Genomic DNA, 18,841 nt, shown 5'->3' with positions numbered 1-18,841 from the left:
GAAAACCTTAGTTAATGTCATAACAAATGAAAATATTGCATTTAAAACTGGGACTGTCCTCTAAAGTTTTTGAAATAGTGTGGGGGAAGTGGTTTCCCCTTTTTACCCAGTTTTCAGGCTCCAAATGAAGTATGACTATATCCCAACAACAAGCTAGGAATGTGTAGCCCTCCTTTTTTATAAATACTTGTCATTATGTAAATTGTGTGAAACATGTTTTATAACCATATTGGTGTACTGTATATTAGCCATAAAAAATTTTTTTTGCGGAGACAGACATGTGAGCAGTTTATAGGTTTTACTTTTTTTTTACTAGTTGTACATTTTATTATATTGTATTCTTCAATAAAACAAATTGAAACAAATTCTAGTGCATTCACTTCTTACTTGGCTTCTAGTGCAAGTGCAATAATTCCAGCAGCTAAAGGAGCAGATGCTGATGTTCCAGTGTGGTGCTCTGTACAACGGTAGCGTATATCAGTAGTTACCTATAAAAGATTGACAGCACATTCCTTACAAAAGGTAAAAGAAAAAATCATAAAAAAAAGGTCTTCTTAACCCGTTAGTGACCGCCAATACGCCTTTTAACGGTGGCCACTAACGGGCTTTATTCTGATGCATATGCCTTTTTACGGCACTGCATCAGGATAAAGTAAACAGAGCAGGGAGCGTCAAATCTCCCTGCTCTCAGCTGCCAGAGGCAGCTGAGGGCTGGGGGCGTCCCTGCTCTGCCGGGTGAGATCGATATTAGTATCGATCTCACCTGTTTAACCCTTCAGATGCGGTGCGCAATAGCGTGCACCGCATCTGAGTGGTTTTGGAGAGAGGGAGGGAGCTCCCTCTCTCTCCCACCGACACCCGGCGATACGATCGCCGAGTGTCTGTGTCTCTAATGGCAGCCGGGGGCCTAATAAAGGCCCCCAGGTCTGCCTGGAGCGAATCCCTGCTAGATCATGCCGGAGGCATGACCTAGCAGATGCCTGTCCGTTTTAAAACGGACAGGCAGTAATACACTGCAATACAAAAGTATTGCAGTGTATTATAATAGCGATCGGAGAATCGCATATTATAGTCCCCTAATGGGACTAGTAAAAAAGTGAAAAAAAAGTTTAATAAAGTTAATTCAAAAAAAAAAAAAAATGGGAAAAAAAAATGAAAAACCCAGCTTTTCCCCTTACAAACTGCTTTACTATTAAAAAAAAAAATAAAGTAAAAAAGTTACACATATTTGTTATCGCCGCGCCCGTAACGACCCCGACTATAAATCTATTACATTATTTAACCCGCACGGTGAACGCTGTAAAAAATGTAATTAAAAAAATACGGAAAAATTGCTGTTTTCTGTGAACACGGACTTAAAAAAAATGTGATAAAAAGTGATCAAAAAGTCGCATCTACTCAAAAATGGTACCAATAAAAACTACAAGTCGTCCTGAAAAAAAAACAAAAAAAAAAAAAACGAACATTACGACTCTTCATATATGGAGACACAAAAACAAATAATTTTGAAAAAAAAAGCGTTTTTACTGTGTAAAAGTAGTAAAACATACAAAAACTATACAAATTTGGTATCGTTGCAATCGTAACAACCCGCTGAATAAAGTTATTGTGTTATTTATATCACACGGTAAACGGCGTTGATTTAAGACGCGAAAAAGAGTAGCGAAATTTTTTTCTATTCCCCCCCAAAAAAAAGTTAATAAAAGTTAATCAATAAATATGTCCCCCAAAATGGTGCTATTAAAAAGTACAACTTGTCCCGCAAAAAACAAGACCTTATACGGTTAAAAAAAAAACAAAAACACACTGCGGTCTTGGTGTGTTTTCTGCAGCGACTTTCGGGACCATGCAGAGAGAAGCAGCCCCTTCACGCTTACAGATTTTAAGCTGCACATCGTATCTAGAATCTAACAGTGGTGCATACTGAATCCTAGAGTCAGAGCATGCAATGAACTTGTAGGGCATTGCATCAAGATTTACATGATGGGTCAGCAGGGAAGTTGCTCGAGAAAATCCATGCTGCAGACAATAGGATTTTCAGTACTCGCCGCATATTTTTGTTGGGAGACACAGCACCATGGGTAGAAGCCCTTGCCACTAGGAAGGAAAAATGTTGGCTCTGCCCAGGCAGGACATACTCTTCCCAGAGACTGTGGATAAATCTGTTTGTACAAAAGCAGTAGGGGAAAATTTTTAAAAAAATCATCAACAGTAGCCCCTGGAGAAAACCTAACCAAGCAAACAGTCAGAACAACAGAACAAAAAAACAAAAGCGCACAGCAATGCAACCTGCCTAATGCAAAGCTACCTGCAGCAACTTGCAACCCAGACTGGCCTTAGAACAGGCAAGAGAATTAATCTAGTAAAATTTGGTGAAGGTGTGCACCGAAGCCCAGGCAGCCACTTTACAGACATGAGCAACTAAAGCGTGATATCTGACCACCCAGGAGGCACCAACAGCCTTAGTAGAATGGGGAGTGACCTGAAGGGGAGGAACTCTACCCTTGGACCGATAGGCTTCCGAAATTACAGACTGGATCAAACATGCAACGGTGGCCTTGGACAGGTGCCAGTCCCTTACATTGTCTTTAAAAGGAAAGAAAATAAAAAAAAATTAAAAAGCGCCAACATAACTCGGTCACAACCAGTTAGCTTCAGACTGCTCTCTCCACGTCAAGGCAACACCTGCTCACTTGGATGAGATGGGAAGTGCAAAAGAAAGCAAGCAATCTTTTCATTGATGTGGAAGGCCAGGACGACCTCCGGGAGGAAGGATGGGACAGGCAGCGTCAATCGCGATTGCCCTGGGATCTCTTACCCAGGCAACGCAAATCAGAAACTGGAGTTTGAGACGCGACGAGATCCAAAGCTAGGATGCCTAACGTCTCGCAAAGGTGAGGTGGAGAGACCACTCTTGAAAATTTAGTCTCTCGATCCAGTTGTCCACTCCTGGTATGTGGACTGCCAACAGCGCTGGTAGAAGAGACTCCGCTCATAAAAGATCTAGGAGGGCTACCACTGAGCTGATTGACTCCTTGTGCCGTCCTGGTGGTTCACGTAGACAACCGCCAGGGAACGGTCAGTCTGGATCATGACCAGGTGACCCTGATGAAGAGTTTAATTGGAGATGGCCAGGAAGGCGGCCCTCTAGTCCATAAGGCTTATCTGTCCAACGTGTCCAGAGCGATGTGGAGATTGAAGATTGTCCGGACTGGAAGGGGCATTCACCAAGAGATCGTCCAGTTTAATGGATAACAGCATCTTAACTGGTTTGGAGAAGCGCCAAAAGAGTCACCCAGGTTAAGACCTCAGGAACCTTGCCGAGCACAAGGATTCCAAGCGAAACCTCTGACCGCTAACAAAATAGAGGTTCAACTTAAATTTTGGGTACTGGGAAGAGGTTTGTGAAGAATCCCTGAAACAAGTTGAGGAAGTGGGATGATAACTTTCTGCAGTAGAAGGGAATGAACGGAACAGAAGTGCAATCTGGTGCGTGAGGTGGAGTCAACAAAAGAACCTTCCTGTAAGAAAGGAGAACTCTATCTTGTAACCTGTTGACACCAACTTCCTCACCCAGGCGTTGTCCACAGGAGCGAGCCATGTCTCCTGAAAGGAAAGCAGTCCCCCCCCCCCCCCACTTGGACAGCCGACACAAGGGGTGAGACACCTTCACGCCAAAGAAGTCTCGGCAGAGGAGAACAACTGGGTCTTGTGGTGCTGCCATGCAGGGCTGGGCTTGGATAATAAGCGTTTGGGGCAACCAGTACTCTTGTCTGGCCTGAAGAATGACCTCTTGGAGGAGGTGCTAGAAAGGAGGACAGCTTTTTTGAAAGCCTGGTCGGCCACCCAAAAAATAAGCCAAATAAAAGCCGGACAACAACTAATTAGTTGATGGTAATCAATTAGTCGACGCACAAGCATTGGAGTTGGCTGATGCAGGAGGAACTTTGAAGCATGGGACACCTGAGACACGAGACCAGCTATTTCCTGCTGCGGCACTCCTTCCAAGACACCGCTGTGCAGCTGTTTACCTGAAACAGAAGAAGCCTTACTTATCCAGGCGGATGCAAATGTTGGGCGCAAAGCAGAACCTGCTGCCATGAATTCAGATTTTGTCCTGCGACTCACCTGGAAATGCAACTTCTTGTCAAGATGGCACTAACATTGACAGTGCGATGGTGGTGCTCCAGTCGTGAGATAGAAAGAAGGAGAAATAGACCATTTAGAGATCAAGTCCTCTGAAAAGGAAAAAGAGTATTAAAAGCATTTTAAAGCAGCCAGAAGCCTGTCAGGATGCTACCATTCTTTGCATAAGGTCTCCATAAAGTCACTATGGTTTGGACTAAATTAGAGCTGCCTTTGCTGGCAGAGAGAGCTACGGTCAGCATCGTTGGCTACTTTGAACAGGTATTAGACCCACGAGGGAAAGCTAGTCCGTTCCAGGATAGTCGGACCTCTGGCATGGGAACCAGACCTAGTGTTACACTCTGTTCAGGCCCCGCACCATGACTGCTGCATGCATGAGAGGGTTAGCTACTGGGGAGGAAGGGAGCAAAAAGTCTTCCAGAAAACCCCGGACAAGATTGGAGGCCTCTCCGGCGCAGTGCGGCAGTTGTTGCCTGTGGATACCAGGACCAGTATGGGGTCAAGAGTAACTTGGGCCCCATACTGGTCCTGGTAGCCAGCTGCACCAACGGTGGCTGGCTCAGTCATATTTGCCCCAGCATAGCAGGCCTGTGGGAAGGAGAAACAGGAGGTTCCTTTTAGTCATCCTCCAGTGTCTTACGGTTTGCTCAGTTACTCTTTAGTAACTCGCACGTATGGTGGAGTTACTGATATGCCGCCTGCGGATACAGAAAATTAGGTTCGGTGACCGGCGGAGAGGGAAATTCTGTGCAGAGAACTGCCCAGTTTCCCGGCACTCGCAGGGGTTTGACAAGGGTATGATCAGGCTGACAACCTTCCTAAGTAGAAACTAAAATAAGGAAACTAAAATAAGAAAAGTATAGCAGCAGACTTGAGAATCTGGTCAGGTCTGCCTCCTAAGGAAACTCGGCTAATAAGGATTAAGCCAGTGATCGTGGAAAGGGTATGGCCTGCCTGAAAGGAGACAAGGCTTTTCCTACCTAATGGCAAGGGCCTATACCCATGGTGCGGTGTCCCCACTGATATAAATAAGAAATACAGTACATTAGTCAAACTTTATTGCGGTGATCGGTCTTATTAATACATGCAAAGTTGTTTAGAATTGGAGGAAAACTTTTATCCAGCCGCCGAGTTTGAATAGAAAGAACACCTCCCATCACTCAATTTACAGTTTTATTTCATTAGGGTCTTAAAAGGAGGTTGAGAGGAAAATGGATGCTAGGACAGCAGAGAGCAGTCTGTTCTGCCAGGTTGTAGGCTTTCAATAGAATTGTGATGGTCTATCCAATTAAATATCACATACATATCGTGTTATCCAAAACAGTACGTTGGGCCCCACTCACTTCACATTTTTTGGCCTACATATCACGCATACGCCAGGAAAGCTCCCGACGTATACGTTGAACGTAGGCGGTGATGAATGCCTAACAGTGTAATCCCTAACTGTAAAGGATCTGCCAGGCACAGCTTCGGGGTTAACTCCCATAGGTAATCAGTCTGCACCTGAATCTGCGTCTCTGAGACTGACTCCATCTTCCACCACTCAGGATGGCAGGCTTAGGAGTGGGAGAGCCTATCGCAGCCTGCCCAGACGGAGCTAGCTCCCGCCCTCTGTCTATTTATACCTGCCTTTCCTGTTCCTCCTTTGCTTGTGATTCTTTTCGTGTGGTTTCCTGGCCCAGCTACAGCTCCTAACTATTTGTTCCTGCTCCATACTGACCCTGGCTTACTGACTACTCTCCTGCTCTGCGTTTGGTACCTCGTGCTCTCCTGGTTTGACTTGGCTCGTTCACCACTCTGGTTGCTCACGGTGTTGCCGTGGGCAACTGCCCCTTTCCCTTTGCTTTGTGTTCCCTTGTCTGTTTGTCTCGTGCACTTACTGAGCGTAGGGACCGCCGCCAAGTTGTACCCCGTCGCTTAGGGAGGGTCGTTGCAAGTAGGCAGGGACAGAGTGGCGGGTAGATTAGGGCTCACTTGTCCATTTCCCTACCCCCGTCATTACACTAACAGTGTAATCTCATGGACGACCGCATACATGTCCATTATAATTTAAAGGTTATTTATCAAAATATCATAGCAGCAAAATGTCGGCCTCTAAACAAACAGAGTGAGGCCTTTCTAGAGCATATACAATTGTAATACTACCCCCATTTTTTCTAAGAAAGTGCAAAAAGTTACATGACAAAGTATCTTTTCCACAAAAATGTAAATATCAAATATTAACAGATGCACATTTATAATGAAAGTGATTCACAAAATATATAAAACATGCATCACAATATCTCCCAATGAAAGAGTCTGATCTATTAGTCATTGAAGGGGCCGGCTCACTGCGGAGAGAGGATTTCCTTGGCGCGTATCCCACACAATTGCCCATGCCTAGAGTCTGTCATCGGCATACACAGAATAAAAATATAACAGGAGCAGCCCTAAACTAGAAGACTTGTTCCTTTGTCTTGAAATACATGTCACAGTTACATAGGATGAAAAAGAGACACAGGTCGATCAAGTTCAACACCTCTCAATAAATTACACATCATTCATTGCTTGATTATTATAACCCTCAATGCCATTTGGCAGTAAAGAAACATCTAGCCTTTTTTTAAATGCGGAAATAGTAACTGCCGTTACTACCTCTTGTGGTAGGGCATTCTATAGTTTGGTTACTCCAAATGTAAAGAACCCTTCCCTATATTGTGGTCTGAAATGTCTTTCTTCCACACACAATGAATGTCCCCTGGTCCTTTGTAGAGTCCTTGGACAGAACAGATCATGTGCTAGTTCTCCGTATTGACCACACATTTATACATGTTAATCCGATCACCTCTAAGGCTTCTTTTTTCCAAGCTGAACCAATTTCTCTAGCCTTTCATTGTAAGCGAAACCTCCCATCCCATTTAATAATCTAGTCGCCCGCCTTTGAACTCTCTCCAGCTCCCCTATATCCTTTTTACAATGTGGAGCCCAAAACGGAATTCCATATTCTAGATGTGACCTTACAAGGGATTTATAGAGTGGAAATATCTTTTATACACCCTAAAATCCTATTTGCTTCTGCAGCTGCTACCCAACATTGAGTGCTGCTGCTTAGCTTATTTGTTACCAGAATACCCGGGTCCTTCGCTTGTTCCGTTATCCAGTTTTATTCCATTTAATGTATGTGAATTAATGCTATTGTTGCATCCCAGGTGCATTACTTTACATTTATCAACATTCAATTTAATCTGCCATGTTATTGCCCATGCGGTCAGCTTAACTAGGTCTTTCTGTAATATGTTATAGTCAAGGTGAGTTTTAAATGGAATGTGTCGCTAGAAATTATTTTTTTATTTTTTTTAGTTAAACAGTTAGTGTATAAATGATTAAACATTGTTCTAATTTTTTCACGAGTCAGGAAATATAAATTAGATTCTAATTTATAACATTTCCCAGTGCTGGTCACTAGATGGAGCAATTCCCAAAATTGCAGCATTGGCATGTGGTAAAGCAACCACATTGCTTTATGCTGCAAAATTTGAGAATACACACTCGCTCTAGTGAGCTCACAGAATCCCCCCTCCTTTATCCTGGCTAGTGCCAGGAGAAAGGAGGGGATTGAACGTTCAAACCTCCTACACTGAGTGTCGCCATTTTTTGAGCGAACACAGTGTAGTAGGTTTACATACAGTAGTAATCACACACTAAAACACGTACATACACAGAAATAACTTACCTGCTCCTGCCGCCGCCGCTCCCTCCGGTCCGTCCGGTGACTCCGCTCCAAGTGCTTGCATTAGAACACAAGTCCGGAAGCCGCGACCGGAAGTAATAATTTTACTGTCCGGCCGCGGCTTCCGGTCCACAAGAAAATGGTGCCGGACGTTGCTCGGCCGAAGACCTTCAATTTTGACTGTGTGGGAGCGGCGCATGCGCCGTTCCCACACAGACGGCGTACAGCATAGTGAATGGAACGGCTCCCGTTCGCATTCTCTATGGGGCTGTATGTGCCGTATTCCATGTCTGTATGTGTCGTTAATCGACACATACAGAGATGGAAAAAAAATGGCAGCCCCCATGGACAAGAAAAAGTTAAAAAATAAAAAAGGTAAAAACACAAAAACACAAATAAATATTTTTTTTTTATAAAACACTAAAAGCAAATGGATATAAAAAATTTTTTTTTCGCGACACCCGTCCTTTAAGTATCCTACAAAGTTTTGTATCATCAGCAAAAACTGACACCTTGCTATTAATCCCATCCACAAGGTCACTAATAAAGAGATTAAAAAGAATTGGGCCCAACACTGGTCCTTGTGGTACCCCGCTGCTGCCTTCAGCCCATTTTGAGTAAGTACTATTTAGAACGACTTTGTTTTTGGCCCCTTAAGCAATTCTTTACCCACATGCATACATGGTCCCCCAGTCCCTGTGTCTGTAGCTTCAGAACAAGACTTGTGTGGAACAGTATAAAATGCTTTTGCAAAATCCAAATATATCACATCAGCTTAACTCCTTAACGCCGAAGGACGGATATATCCGTCCTCAGCAGCTGCTAGTTCGCGCAGGAGGACGGATATATCCGTCCTGTGATCGCGCGGGTACTGACAGCTTACCCACGCGATCAGCGGCAGGAGCACGGCTGTTATACACAGCCTGGCTCCTGCTGCAACTGCCGGAATCGAAGCGCGCGCCGATTCCGGCAGTTTAACCCGTTAAATGCCGCTGTCAATAGTGACAGCGGCATTTAATGTGTTTGACAGAGGGGGGAGCTCCCTCTGTCACCCGATCGGCGCCCCCGCAAACAAATCGCGGATCGCCGTCGGGTTTCCATGACAGCCGGGGGTCTAACAAAGACCCCCAGGTCTGCCTTCAGCATCTGCCTGTTAGGCGATGCCGGAGGCATGACCTAACAGATTGCCTGTCAGTTTTACACTGACAGGCAATAATGCTTTGGTATACTAAGTGTACCAAAGCATTATATATGCGATCGGCACATCGCATAGTGAAGTCCCCTGGTGGGACTAAAAAAAAAAAGTCAATCAGTTAAAATAAAGTTTGTGAAAAAAAAATAATAATAATTACAGTCAAAGTCAAATAAAACTACTTTTTTGGCCCAAAAAGTGGTTTTATTTAGTAAAACGGTCAAAACAAATCACACATACACATATATGGTATCCCCGCGATCGTAACAACTTGACCAATAAAATGAACATATTAATTAAACCGCCGGATGAACGGCGTCCAAAGAAAACGCAAAAAACAACGTCAAAATTCTCTCTTTTCTCCCATTCCCCCCATAAAAAATAAAATAAAAGTTAATCTATAAGTCCTATGTACCCCAAAATAGTACTAATAAAAACTACACATTGTCCCGCAAAAATCAAGCCCACGTACGGCCACATCGACGGAAAAATAAAAACGTTACGGCTCTTGGAATGCGGCGATGCAAAAACAAGTAATTTTTTTCTAAAAGGGTTTTTATTGTGCAAACGTAGAAAAAACATATAAAACCTTTACATATTTGGTATCCCCGTAATCGTGCCGACCCATAGAATAAAGTTAACATGTTATTTACGCTGCATAGTAAACGGCGTAAACTTATAACGTGAAAACCAATGTTGGAATAGCTGCTTATTTTCAATTCTCTCCTAAAATAAAGTTAAAAGTTAATCAATATGTTATAAGCATCTAAAAATGGTACAATTACAAAATACAACTCGTCCCGCAAAAAACAAGCCCTTATACGGCTATGTCGACGGAATAAAAAAAGAGTTACGACTCTTGGAATGCGACCGTGAAAAAACAAAAAATAATCCTTGGTCATTAACGTGCAAAATGGCCCGGTCATTAAGGGGTTAATGACCAACATCCAGATTTGCACTTACCTCCTCATAGAGACTGAGCATGTTGATTAGGCATGAGCTGGTTTTCACAAATCCATGCTGGTTATCAGTTATTAGACTATTCTCTGCTATATGCTTTTACAGTTCATCTCTTAAAATACCCTCAAATACTTTACATACCACAGATGTCAAACTTACTTGACGGCAGTTACTCGCTTACACCATCTTACCCTTCTTAAATATTGGCACATCAGCCGTCTTCCAATCCTGTGGCACTGATACAAGGGGGTCTAAGAAGATGATACAATGGTCTGCCCATTACGGAGTTCAATTTCCTTAACTGTGGATGAAAGCCGTTTGGCTTTATCAATATTTAATTTGCTCAGACACAGCTGAACTTCCTCCTGCGTTAAGTAGGTAATATTTGGTGGAGACATTTGATGACTGTCCCCCTGAATATCTGGCACTGGGAACTGATCAGTAAATACTGAGGAAAAGTGTGTGTTTAACCAGTTAGGCTGGATTCACACGAGCATGTTCGGTCCGTAATGGACGGAACGTATTTCGGCCACAAGTCCCGTACCGAACACTCTGCAGGGAGCCGGGTTCCTAGCATCATAGTTATGTACGACGCTAGGAGTCCCTGCCTCGCTGCAGGACAACTGTCCCGTACTGTAATCATGTTTTCAGTACGGGACAGTATTTCCAAGGAGAGGCAGGGACTCCTAGCGTCGTACATAACAATGATGCTAGGAGCCCGGCTCCCTGCATTGTGTTCGGTCCGGGACTTGCAGCCAAAATACGTTCTGTCCATTACGGACTGAACATGCTCGTGTGAGTCCAGCCTAAGAGACCGCCAATACGCTTTTCCACGGCGGCCACTTACTGGCTTTAGTCTGATGCATACGCCTTTTCACGGCGCTGCATCAGAATAAAGCAGCCTGCTCTCCGCTGCCAGAGGTAGCTGAGGGCTTGGAGCAACACCGCTCAAGCGGGCGGATCAAAATCCACCCATTCCCCTTAGATGCAGGTCTCAATAGAAAGTGCCGCATCTGAGTGGTTTTAGAGGGAGCTTCCTCACACCCCACCGGCACCCTGCGATGCGATCGATCGCAGGGTGCCGATGACATCTATGGCAGCCTGGGGCCTAACAAAAGGACCCCAGGTCTGCCTCTAGTTAATGCAATGAAAGGCAGAGTGATCAAACGATCGCATAGTAAAGCCCCCTAGTGGGACCAATAAAAAAAAAAGTTAAAGTAGTTTAATAAAGTGAATAAATTAAAAACCAAGTAAAAAAAATAAAATAAAAAAAATTCAGCTTTTGCCCCTTTAAAAATGCTTTATTATGAAAAAACAAAAAAAAAGTTACACATATTTGATATTGCTGCGTCCGCAACGACCCCAAACTATAAAGCTATTACGTTATTTAACTTACTCGGCGAAGGCCATTACAAATAATATAAAAAAAAAAAACAATGCCAGAACTGCGGTTCTCTGTTCATCCGGTCTTCAAAAAAATTAGATAAAGTGATCAAAAAGACGCACGTACAGCAAAATGGTACCAATAAAAACTAAAAGTAGTGACGCAATAAAAAAGCTCTCATACAACTTCATCGGCGGAAAAATAAAAAAAAGTCTGAAATTGCTGGGTTTTTTTTCTATTACCCCCCCCCCCCCCAAAAAAAAATTATATGTAGCCCAAAATGGTACTATTAAAAAATGCAACTTGTACAGCAAAATAAAAAAAAAAAGTCCTTATATAGCTATGTTGACGCAAAAATAAAAAAAAAAGTTATAGCTCTGTGAATGGGAAGATGGAAAAAAAACTTAAAAAATTGCGTGGTCATTAACCCCTTCAGGACCCAGCCTTTTTTGGCCTTCAGGACACAGCCGATTTTTTCAAACCTGACGTGTTACTTTATGTGGTAATAACTTCGGAATGCTTTTACATATCCAAGCGATTCTGAAATTGTTTCTCGTGACATGTTGTACTTTATGTTAGTGAAAGTATTGTCGATAAATTTGGTATTTATTTCTGAAAAACACTAAACTTTAGAGAAAATGTACAAAAATTAGCATTTTTATAAATTTAAACGTATCTGCTTGTAAAACAGATAGTAATATCACACAAAATAGTTACTAGTTAACATTTACCATATGTCTACTTTAGATTGGCATCATTTTTTGAACGTCCTTTTATTTTTCTAGGACGTTACAAGGCTTAGAACTTTAGCAGCAATTTCTCATATTTAAAAGAAAATTTCAAAAGGCTATTTTTTCAGGGACCAGTTCAGTTCTGAAGTGGATTTGAGGGCCTTATATAATAGAAAGTCCCCATAAATCAACCCATTTTGAAAACTGCACCCCTCAGGGTATTAGAATCAGCATTCACAAAGTGTTTTAACCCTTTAGGCGTTTCACAGGAACTAAAGCAAAGTAGGAGAAATTTACAAATTGTATTTTTTTTGCCGAAATGCATTTAGAATAAAAACATTTTTGTAACACAGAAGGTTTTACCAGAGAAATGCAACTTTAATATTTTATTGCCCAGATTCTGCAGTTTTTATAAATATCCCACATGTGGTCCTAGTGTGCTAATGGACTGAAACACAGGCCTCAGAAGCAAAGGAGCACATAGTGGATTTTGGGGCCTCCTTTTTTTTTTTTAGAATATATTTTAGGCACCATGTCTGGTTTGAAGAGGTCTTGTGGTGCCAAAACAGTGAAAACACCCCAACAGTTACCCCATTTTGAAAACTACACCTCTCAAGGAATTTATCTAGGGTTATAGTTAGCACTTTACCACAGGTTTTTCACTAAATATATTGGAATTAGTCTGTAAAAATTAAAATCTACTTTTTTTTCCTGACAAAAACATGTAAATATTAAAAATATCTAAGGAATAACGAATAAAATGTACCCCAACATTTGTAAAGCAATGTCTCCCGATTACGGCAATACCCCACATGTGGTAATAAACTGCTGATTGGCCCCACAGCAGGGCTCAGAAGGGAAGGAGCGCCATTTGGAGCACAGATTTTGCTGGAATGGTTTTCGGTGCCATGTTGCGTTTGCAACGACCAGGAGGGACCAAAACAGTGGAAACACCCCAAAAGCTACCCCATTTTGGAAACCACACCAGGAATTTATCTAGGGGTTTAGTTAGCATTTTAACCACAGGTTTTTTTGCAGAATTTAGTGAAATTAGGCCGTGAAAATGAATATCACAATTTTTTCCACTAAAATTTAGAATTTTCTAATTTTCACAAGGGATAAAAGAAGAAAAAAACAACCAATTTTCGTAAAGCAATTTCTCCCGAGTACGGAAATACCCCACGTGGTCATACGGTTTTTTTTATTATAAAGGAATTAACCCTTTCAGGACTGATCCATTTTTTGCTTTCTTATTTTCGTTTTTCACTCTCCGCCTTCGAAGAGCCATAAGTTTTTCATTTTTCCGTCAGTAGAGTGGTGTGATGGCTTATTTCTTGCGGGAGGAGTTCTATCTATTGACACCATTTAAAGTACCATAAAATGTACTGGGAAACTGAAAAAAAAAAAAAAAGATATTTGCGGGCTGAAATTGGAACAAAAATCCGATTCCATTTTTTGGGGGTTTCGTTTTTACAGCTTTCGGCAAAAACAAAAAACTTTACTTTATTCTCCGGCTCAATACAATTAAATTTTTAGTTTTCGGTTGATTGAGCGCTGGGAATCAAAAAGTTGTATTACATTTTTTTTGGAGAGCGAAGGTGACAAAAAAAAACTGCGATTTTGCCGGTTTAAATTATTTACGGTGTTCACCGTACGAGTTAAATAATGGTATATTGGTAGGTATATTGTAATAGTTCGGCCTTTTACGGACATAGCGATACTAAAGGTTTGTTTTTTAGCTTTACATTTTTTTTTTCTCACTACTAACTTTAATTCTTCTACACATTTTATTAGTCCCCTTAGGGGACTTGATCCAGCGATCATTGGATCGCTGATACAATATACTGCAAAACTAATGTATTGCAGTGTATTGTTAGGGTATGTGCACACACACTATCTACGTCCGTAATTGACGGACGTATTTCGGCCGCAAGTCCCGGACCGAACACAGTGCAAGGAGCCGGGCTCTTAGCATCATACTTATGTACGACACTAGGAGTCCCTGCCTTGCTGCAGGACAACTGTCCTATACTGAAAACATGATTACACTACGGGACAGTTGTCCTGCAGCGAGGCAGGGACTCCTAGCATCGTACATAAGTATGATGCTAGGAGCCCGGCTCCTTGCACTGTGTTCGGTCCGGGACTTGCGGCCGAAATACGTCCGTCAATTACGGACGTAATTAGTGTGTGTGCACATACCCTTATTTTTACAGGCTTCTGTAACAGCACGATTGCTGTTCCTGTCAGTTAGTCCCGGGTGTCAGCAATAATACACAGCTGACACCCGCAGCATATGGAGAGGGCTCAGCACGTGAACCGGCTCCATACAGCAACACCTGCAACTTGACGTGCAATTAAGTCAGTGCGCAAAGGGGGTTAATGCACAGTGGATGGTGCAAAGTGTTTGTATATAGGTTTCTATGTTTTGCAGCGTTTGCGCAATAAAATCACCATATTCCGAGAGCCATAACTTTTTTATTTTTTAGTTAAAAAAAAAAGCTATGTAAGGGCTTGTTTTTTTATCACTTCTTATTCTCTATTTTGGGAGGGGTGGTGACCAAAAAACAGTGATTCTTGTGTCGTTTTTTTGATTGTTTTTGGGGTGTTCATCGTGCGGGAAAAAAACAACATTACAGTTTTATAGTTGGGGTCGTTACGAACGCGGTAATACAAAACGTGTACTTTTAATGTTCATTTTTTTCCTATAATGAAAGTCTTATTATAGGAAATGTTTACATAAAAATGTTTTTAAAAAAGTGTCAAAATAAGTTATTACCTTTTTTTTTTTTTTTACTTGTCCCACTAGGGGACATTTAGACTTGCAGCTTTGATCACTGCTAGAGCACATTACACTACCTACGTAGTGTAATGTATACTGTCATTGTGACGTGACAGTCACACTGACAGGAAGCTTGCAAGGACCGGCCGGAGGCTGCTCCTCCGAGGCTTCAGTACATGGCAGCCCGGAGGCCATTGTCTGGCCTCCGATTGCCATGACAAGCATCGACAGCCCACACAATCACTTCGTGGGGGCTGTCGATGTGCGTCAAACCCCTTAAATGCGGCGATCACAAGCGGTCGCCGCATTTATGGGGTTAATTGCCAAAATCAGCGGCGATGGTCCGCTGACCGGCAAGACTGGAGTGTCAGCTGTCGGGGACAGCTGACCTCCCGGTTCCCGGACACTGTCCGTTAAGACAGTGTGCGCCGGGAACCGCTCCGCAACTGTACTTCCTGGTGTGGAAGCAAGCCCTCTCCAGGACGTACAGTTGCGGCGCAGCCCGGGAAGAGGTTTACCCCTTCCCGCAAAGGAACGGGTCTGGTACGTCAGTATTGCAATGAACTTCCCGCAATCCGACGTACCAGACCAGTCGTGAAGATGAAGCGGGCACAGGAGCTGTGTGTGCTTCATCTTCAGCGGGTGTCAGCTGTAATATACAGATGACACCCCGCTGCACCGGCGTCGATGGCAGCTGCTTCGCCGCCGTTTAACCCCTTCAATGCCGTGGTCACCGCATTTTAGTCGTTGACAGAGTGAGGGGGCTCCCTCTGTAGAAGTACCCCAAAATGGTACCTACGTTAACTACATTTCGCCACGGGAAAAAAAAAAAAAGCCCTCCCACAGCGATATCAACTAAAAAACAAAATGGCTGTCAGAATATGGCAACACTAAAACATTCTTTTTTGGGGTTTTTTTTTTTTTTTAGAAAAGAGTATTTTTATTGAGGGAAAGTAGTAAAATGTATGTACTTATCGAATGTACCCCAAAAATCGAACCAATAAAAATTACAGCTCGTTCCACAAAAAACAAGCCCTCACAGCTCAGTCAACGGAAAAATAACACGTTAGGCCTCTCAGAACGCAATTATGCAAAATTATGGTAAATGCCCAGACTAATATTTGAGCTCCAGTAGTTTTTAACTAAAAACCCCACATCATCATCATTTGCTAGACTCTACAGGTGGACCACGGAGATGCAGCGGAGATGAGGAAACTTTAGGGCCTTGTGCTGCTTATAGGGCTAGTGAAAAAAATCAAAGATTAGGCAATACTGGAGCGCAGATATTTTTTACAATACCCAAAAAACTCAGTCTGTACACAAAGGATTGGTTCAAAGCGTACCACACCAATCCATGGGATTAATTTTATTATTCATTCACCCATTACATCATCCTTTTATACCCCGATGTACTGCGCTCCAAAAGTCAAATGGTGGTCCTTCGGAGCCTGACTGAGTGCCCAAACAAGAGTGTATGACCACATATGGGGTGTTACTGTATTCTGGAGAACCCGCTTAACAATTTATGGGGTGTCTCTCCCCCCCCCAGTGGCACAAGCTGGGCACAACACATTGGTCACTGAAATAGCATATCAGTGGAAAAATGGCAATTTTCAATCTGCAACATCCACTGTGCACTAATTTCTGCAAAACACTTGTGGGGTCAAAATGCTCACAATACCTCTAGATGAATTTCTTGAGGGATGTAGTTTCCAAAATGGGGTAAGCAATGTAATGGCACCTCACCGCAATGCAACATGGTGTCAGAAAACTAATTTTGTAAAATCTCCACTCCAAAAACCAAATTGTGCTCCTTCCCTTTAGAGCCTTGCTGTGTGTGCAAATAGCAGTTTATGACTACATATGGGGTATTGCCAAACTCGGGAGAAATTGCTTTACAAATGTTGGGTGGCTTTTTCTCCTTTATGCTTTGTGAAAATTATAACAATTCAACTTTATAGTGGAAAAAAAAATCTGGATATTAATCTTTACGGCCTAATTCCATTAAATTCTGCAAAAGACCTGTGGGGTCTAAATGCTTACTATACCACTAGATAGATTCCTTATTGTGTGTAGTTTCCCAGATGGGGTCACTTTTGGGGGGCTCCTACTGTTTTGGCCCCGCAGGGGCTTATGAAAAAACATGGCACCCGAAAATGATTCCAGCTAAATTTGAGCTGCAAACAGTGCTCCTTCCCTTTTGAGGCCTGCAGTGTGTACAAACAGTAGTTTATGACCACTTATGGGGTATTGCTGTTTGGGTGCTTTTTCTCCTTTATTCCTTGTAAAAATTTTAAATGTCCACGTGTTATCATAAAAAGTGTAGCGTTTCAATTTCATAGCCTAATTCCACTAAATTCTGGGGGGTTTTCACTGATTTGGTCCTGCAGGGGCTTTGCAAATGTGACACGGCGCCATTCCAGCAAAATTTGAGCTCCAAAACCTAAATGGTGCGCATTCCCTTCTAAGCCATGCCGTGGGTTCAGAATTTATGTACTCAGAAGAGGTTGCTTTACAAATTTTGGGGTGCTCTCTCCTTTATTTATTGTGAAAATGAAAATATCTGAGCTAAAAATAAATTTTATTAGTAAAAAAAAAAAAAACTTAGATTGTCATTTTCACGGCCTAATTCCACTAAAGTCAGCAAAAAATAAAAATGCTTACTTTACCCCTCGATAAAATTTATTGAGGGGTGTAGTTTCCCAAATGGGGTCACTTTTGGGGGTTTTCCATGGTTTTGGTCCCACAGGGGCTTTGCAAATGCGACATGGCACCCGAAAACCATTGCAGCAAAATTTGAGCTCCAAAAGCCAAATGGCACTCCTTCCCTTCTGAGCTCTGCCGTGTGTCCAAACAGCAGTTTATTACCACATATGGGGCATTGCCCTAATCGGGAGAAATTGCTTTTCAAATGTTGGGGTGGTTTTTTTTTGTCCTTTATGCCTTGTAAAAATTTCTACATCTTATTGGAAAAAATTTCAATCATTCCACTAAATTCAGCAAAAAACCTGTGGGGTCAAATGCCAAATGGTGTCTTTTTGGGAGTGTTTCCATAGGTTTGGAGAGGTCTTGTGGGGCCAAAACAGGCATGCTGCCTAAAACATATTCTAATAAAAAGAAGCCCCAAAATAGTCTAGGTGCTCCTTTGCTTCTGAGGCCTGTGTTTCAGTCCATTATCACACTAGGGCCACACGTGGGATATTTCTAAAAACTTCAGAATCTGGGCAATAAATATTGAGTGATGTTTCTCTGATAAAACACTCTGTTACACGGAAAAAAAAAAGGATTAAATATGAATTTCTGCAAAAAAAGTGAAATTTGTAAATGTAAATTCAAAACAGCATTAACAAAGTTTCTTAACCCTTTAGGTGTTTCACAAGAATTAAAGCAATGTAGGGGTACCTACATTGCTTTAATTCTTGTGAAACACCTAAAGGGTTAAGAAACTTTGTTAATGCCGTTTTGAATACTTCGAGGGGTGCAGTTTTAAAAATGGGGTGATTTATGGGGATTTTCTAATATATAAGGCCCTCAAAGCCACTTTAGAACTGAACTGGTCCCTGAAAAAAACTGGTCTGCTAAAGTTCTAAGCCTTTTAACGTCCTAGAAAAAGAAAAGATTAAAAAGAAAACAAAAAACACTGCCAACGTAAAGTAGACTGATCGGATATGTGAAATAGTAAAACTACACAAAATAGTTACTATCTGTTTTACAAGCAGATACATTTAAATTAAGAAAAGCGCCAATTTTTGCAAATCTTCGCTAAATTTTGGAGTTTTTCACAAATAAATATTGAATTTATCGACCAAACTTTTTCACTAACAAAGTACAATATGTCATGAGAAAATCTCTGGAATGCTTTTACTTATTCAAGCGATTTCTAAGTTATTACCACATAATGTGTCATGTCAGATTTGGGAAAAAAATCAGCTTACTC

General features: G+C 42.0%; 1 protein-coding gene across 1 annotated transcript in view; it reads right to left on the bottom strand.

Annotated features, from left to right (window-relative positions):
- PCSK4 (proprotein convertase subtilisin/kexin type 4) overlaps positions 1-18,841 on the bottom strand; it is a 129,094-nt gene that overhangs the window by 36,081 nt on the left and 74,172 nt on the right. Inside the window, exon 9 of the mRNA XM_075854901.1 lies at positions 388-488. Coding sequence (XP_075711016.1) covers positions 388-488 — 101 coding nt within the window. The remainder of the gene's footprint in view (positions 1-387; positions 489-18,841) is intronic.

This window comes from Rhinoderma darwinii, chromosome 1 (genome assembly GCF_050947455.1).
Source record: "Rhinoderma darwinii isolate aRhiDar2 chromosome 1, aRhiDar2.hap1, whole genome shotgun sequence".
Classification (NCBI taxonomy): Eukaryota; Metazoa; Chordata; class Amphibia; order Anura; family Rhinodermatidae; genus Rhinoderma; species Rhinoderma darwinii.
This window is presented reverse-complemented; position numbering and strand designations above follow the sequence as displayed.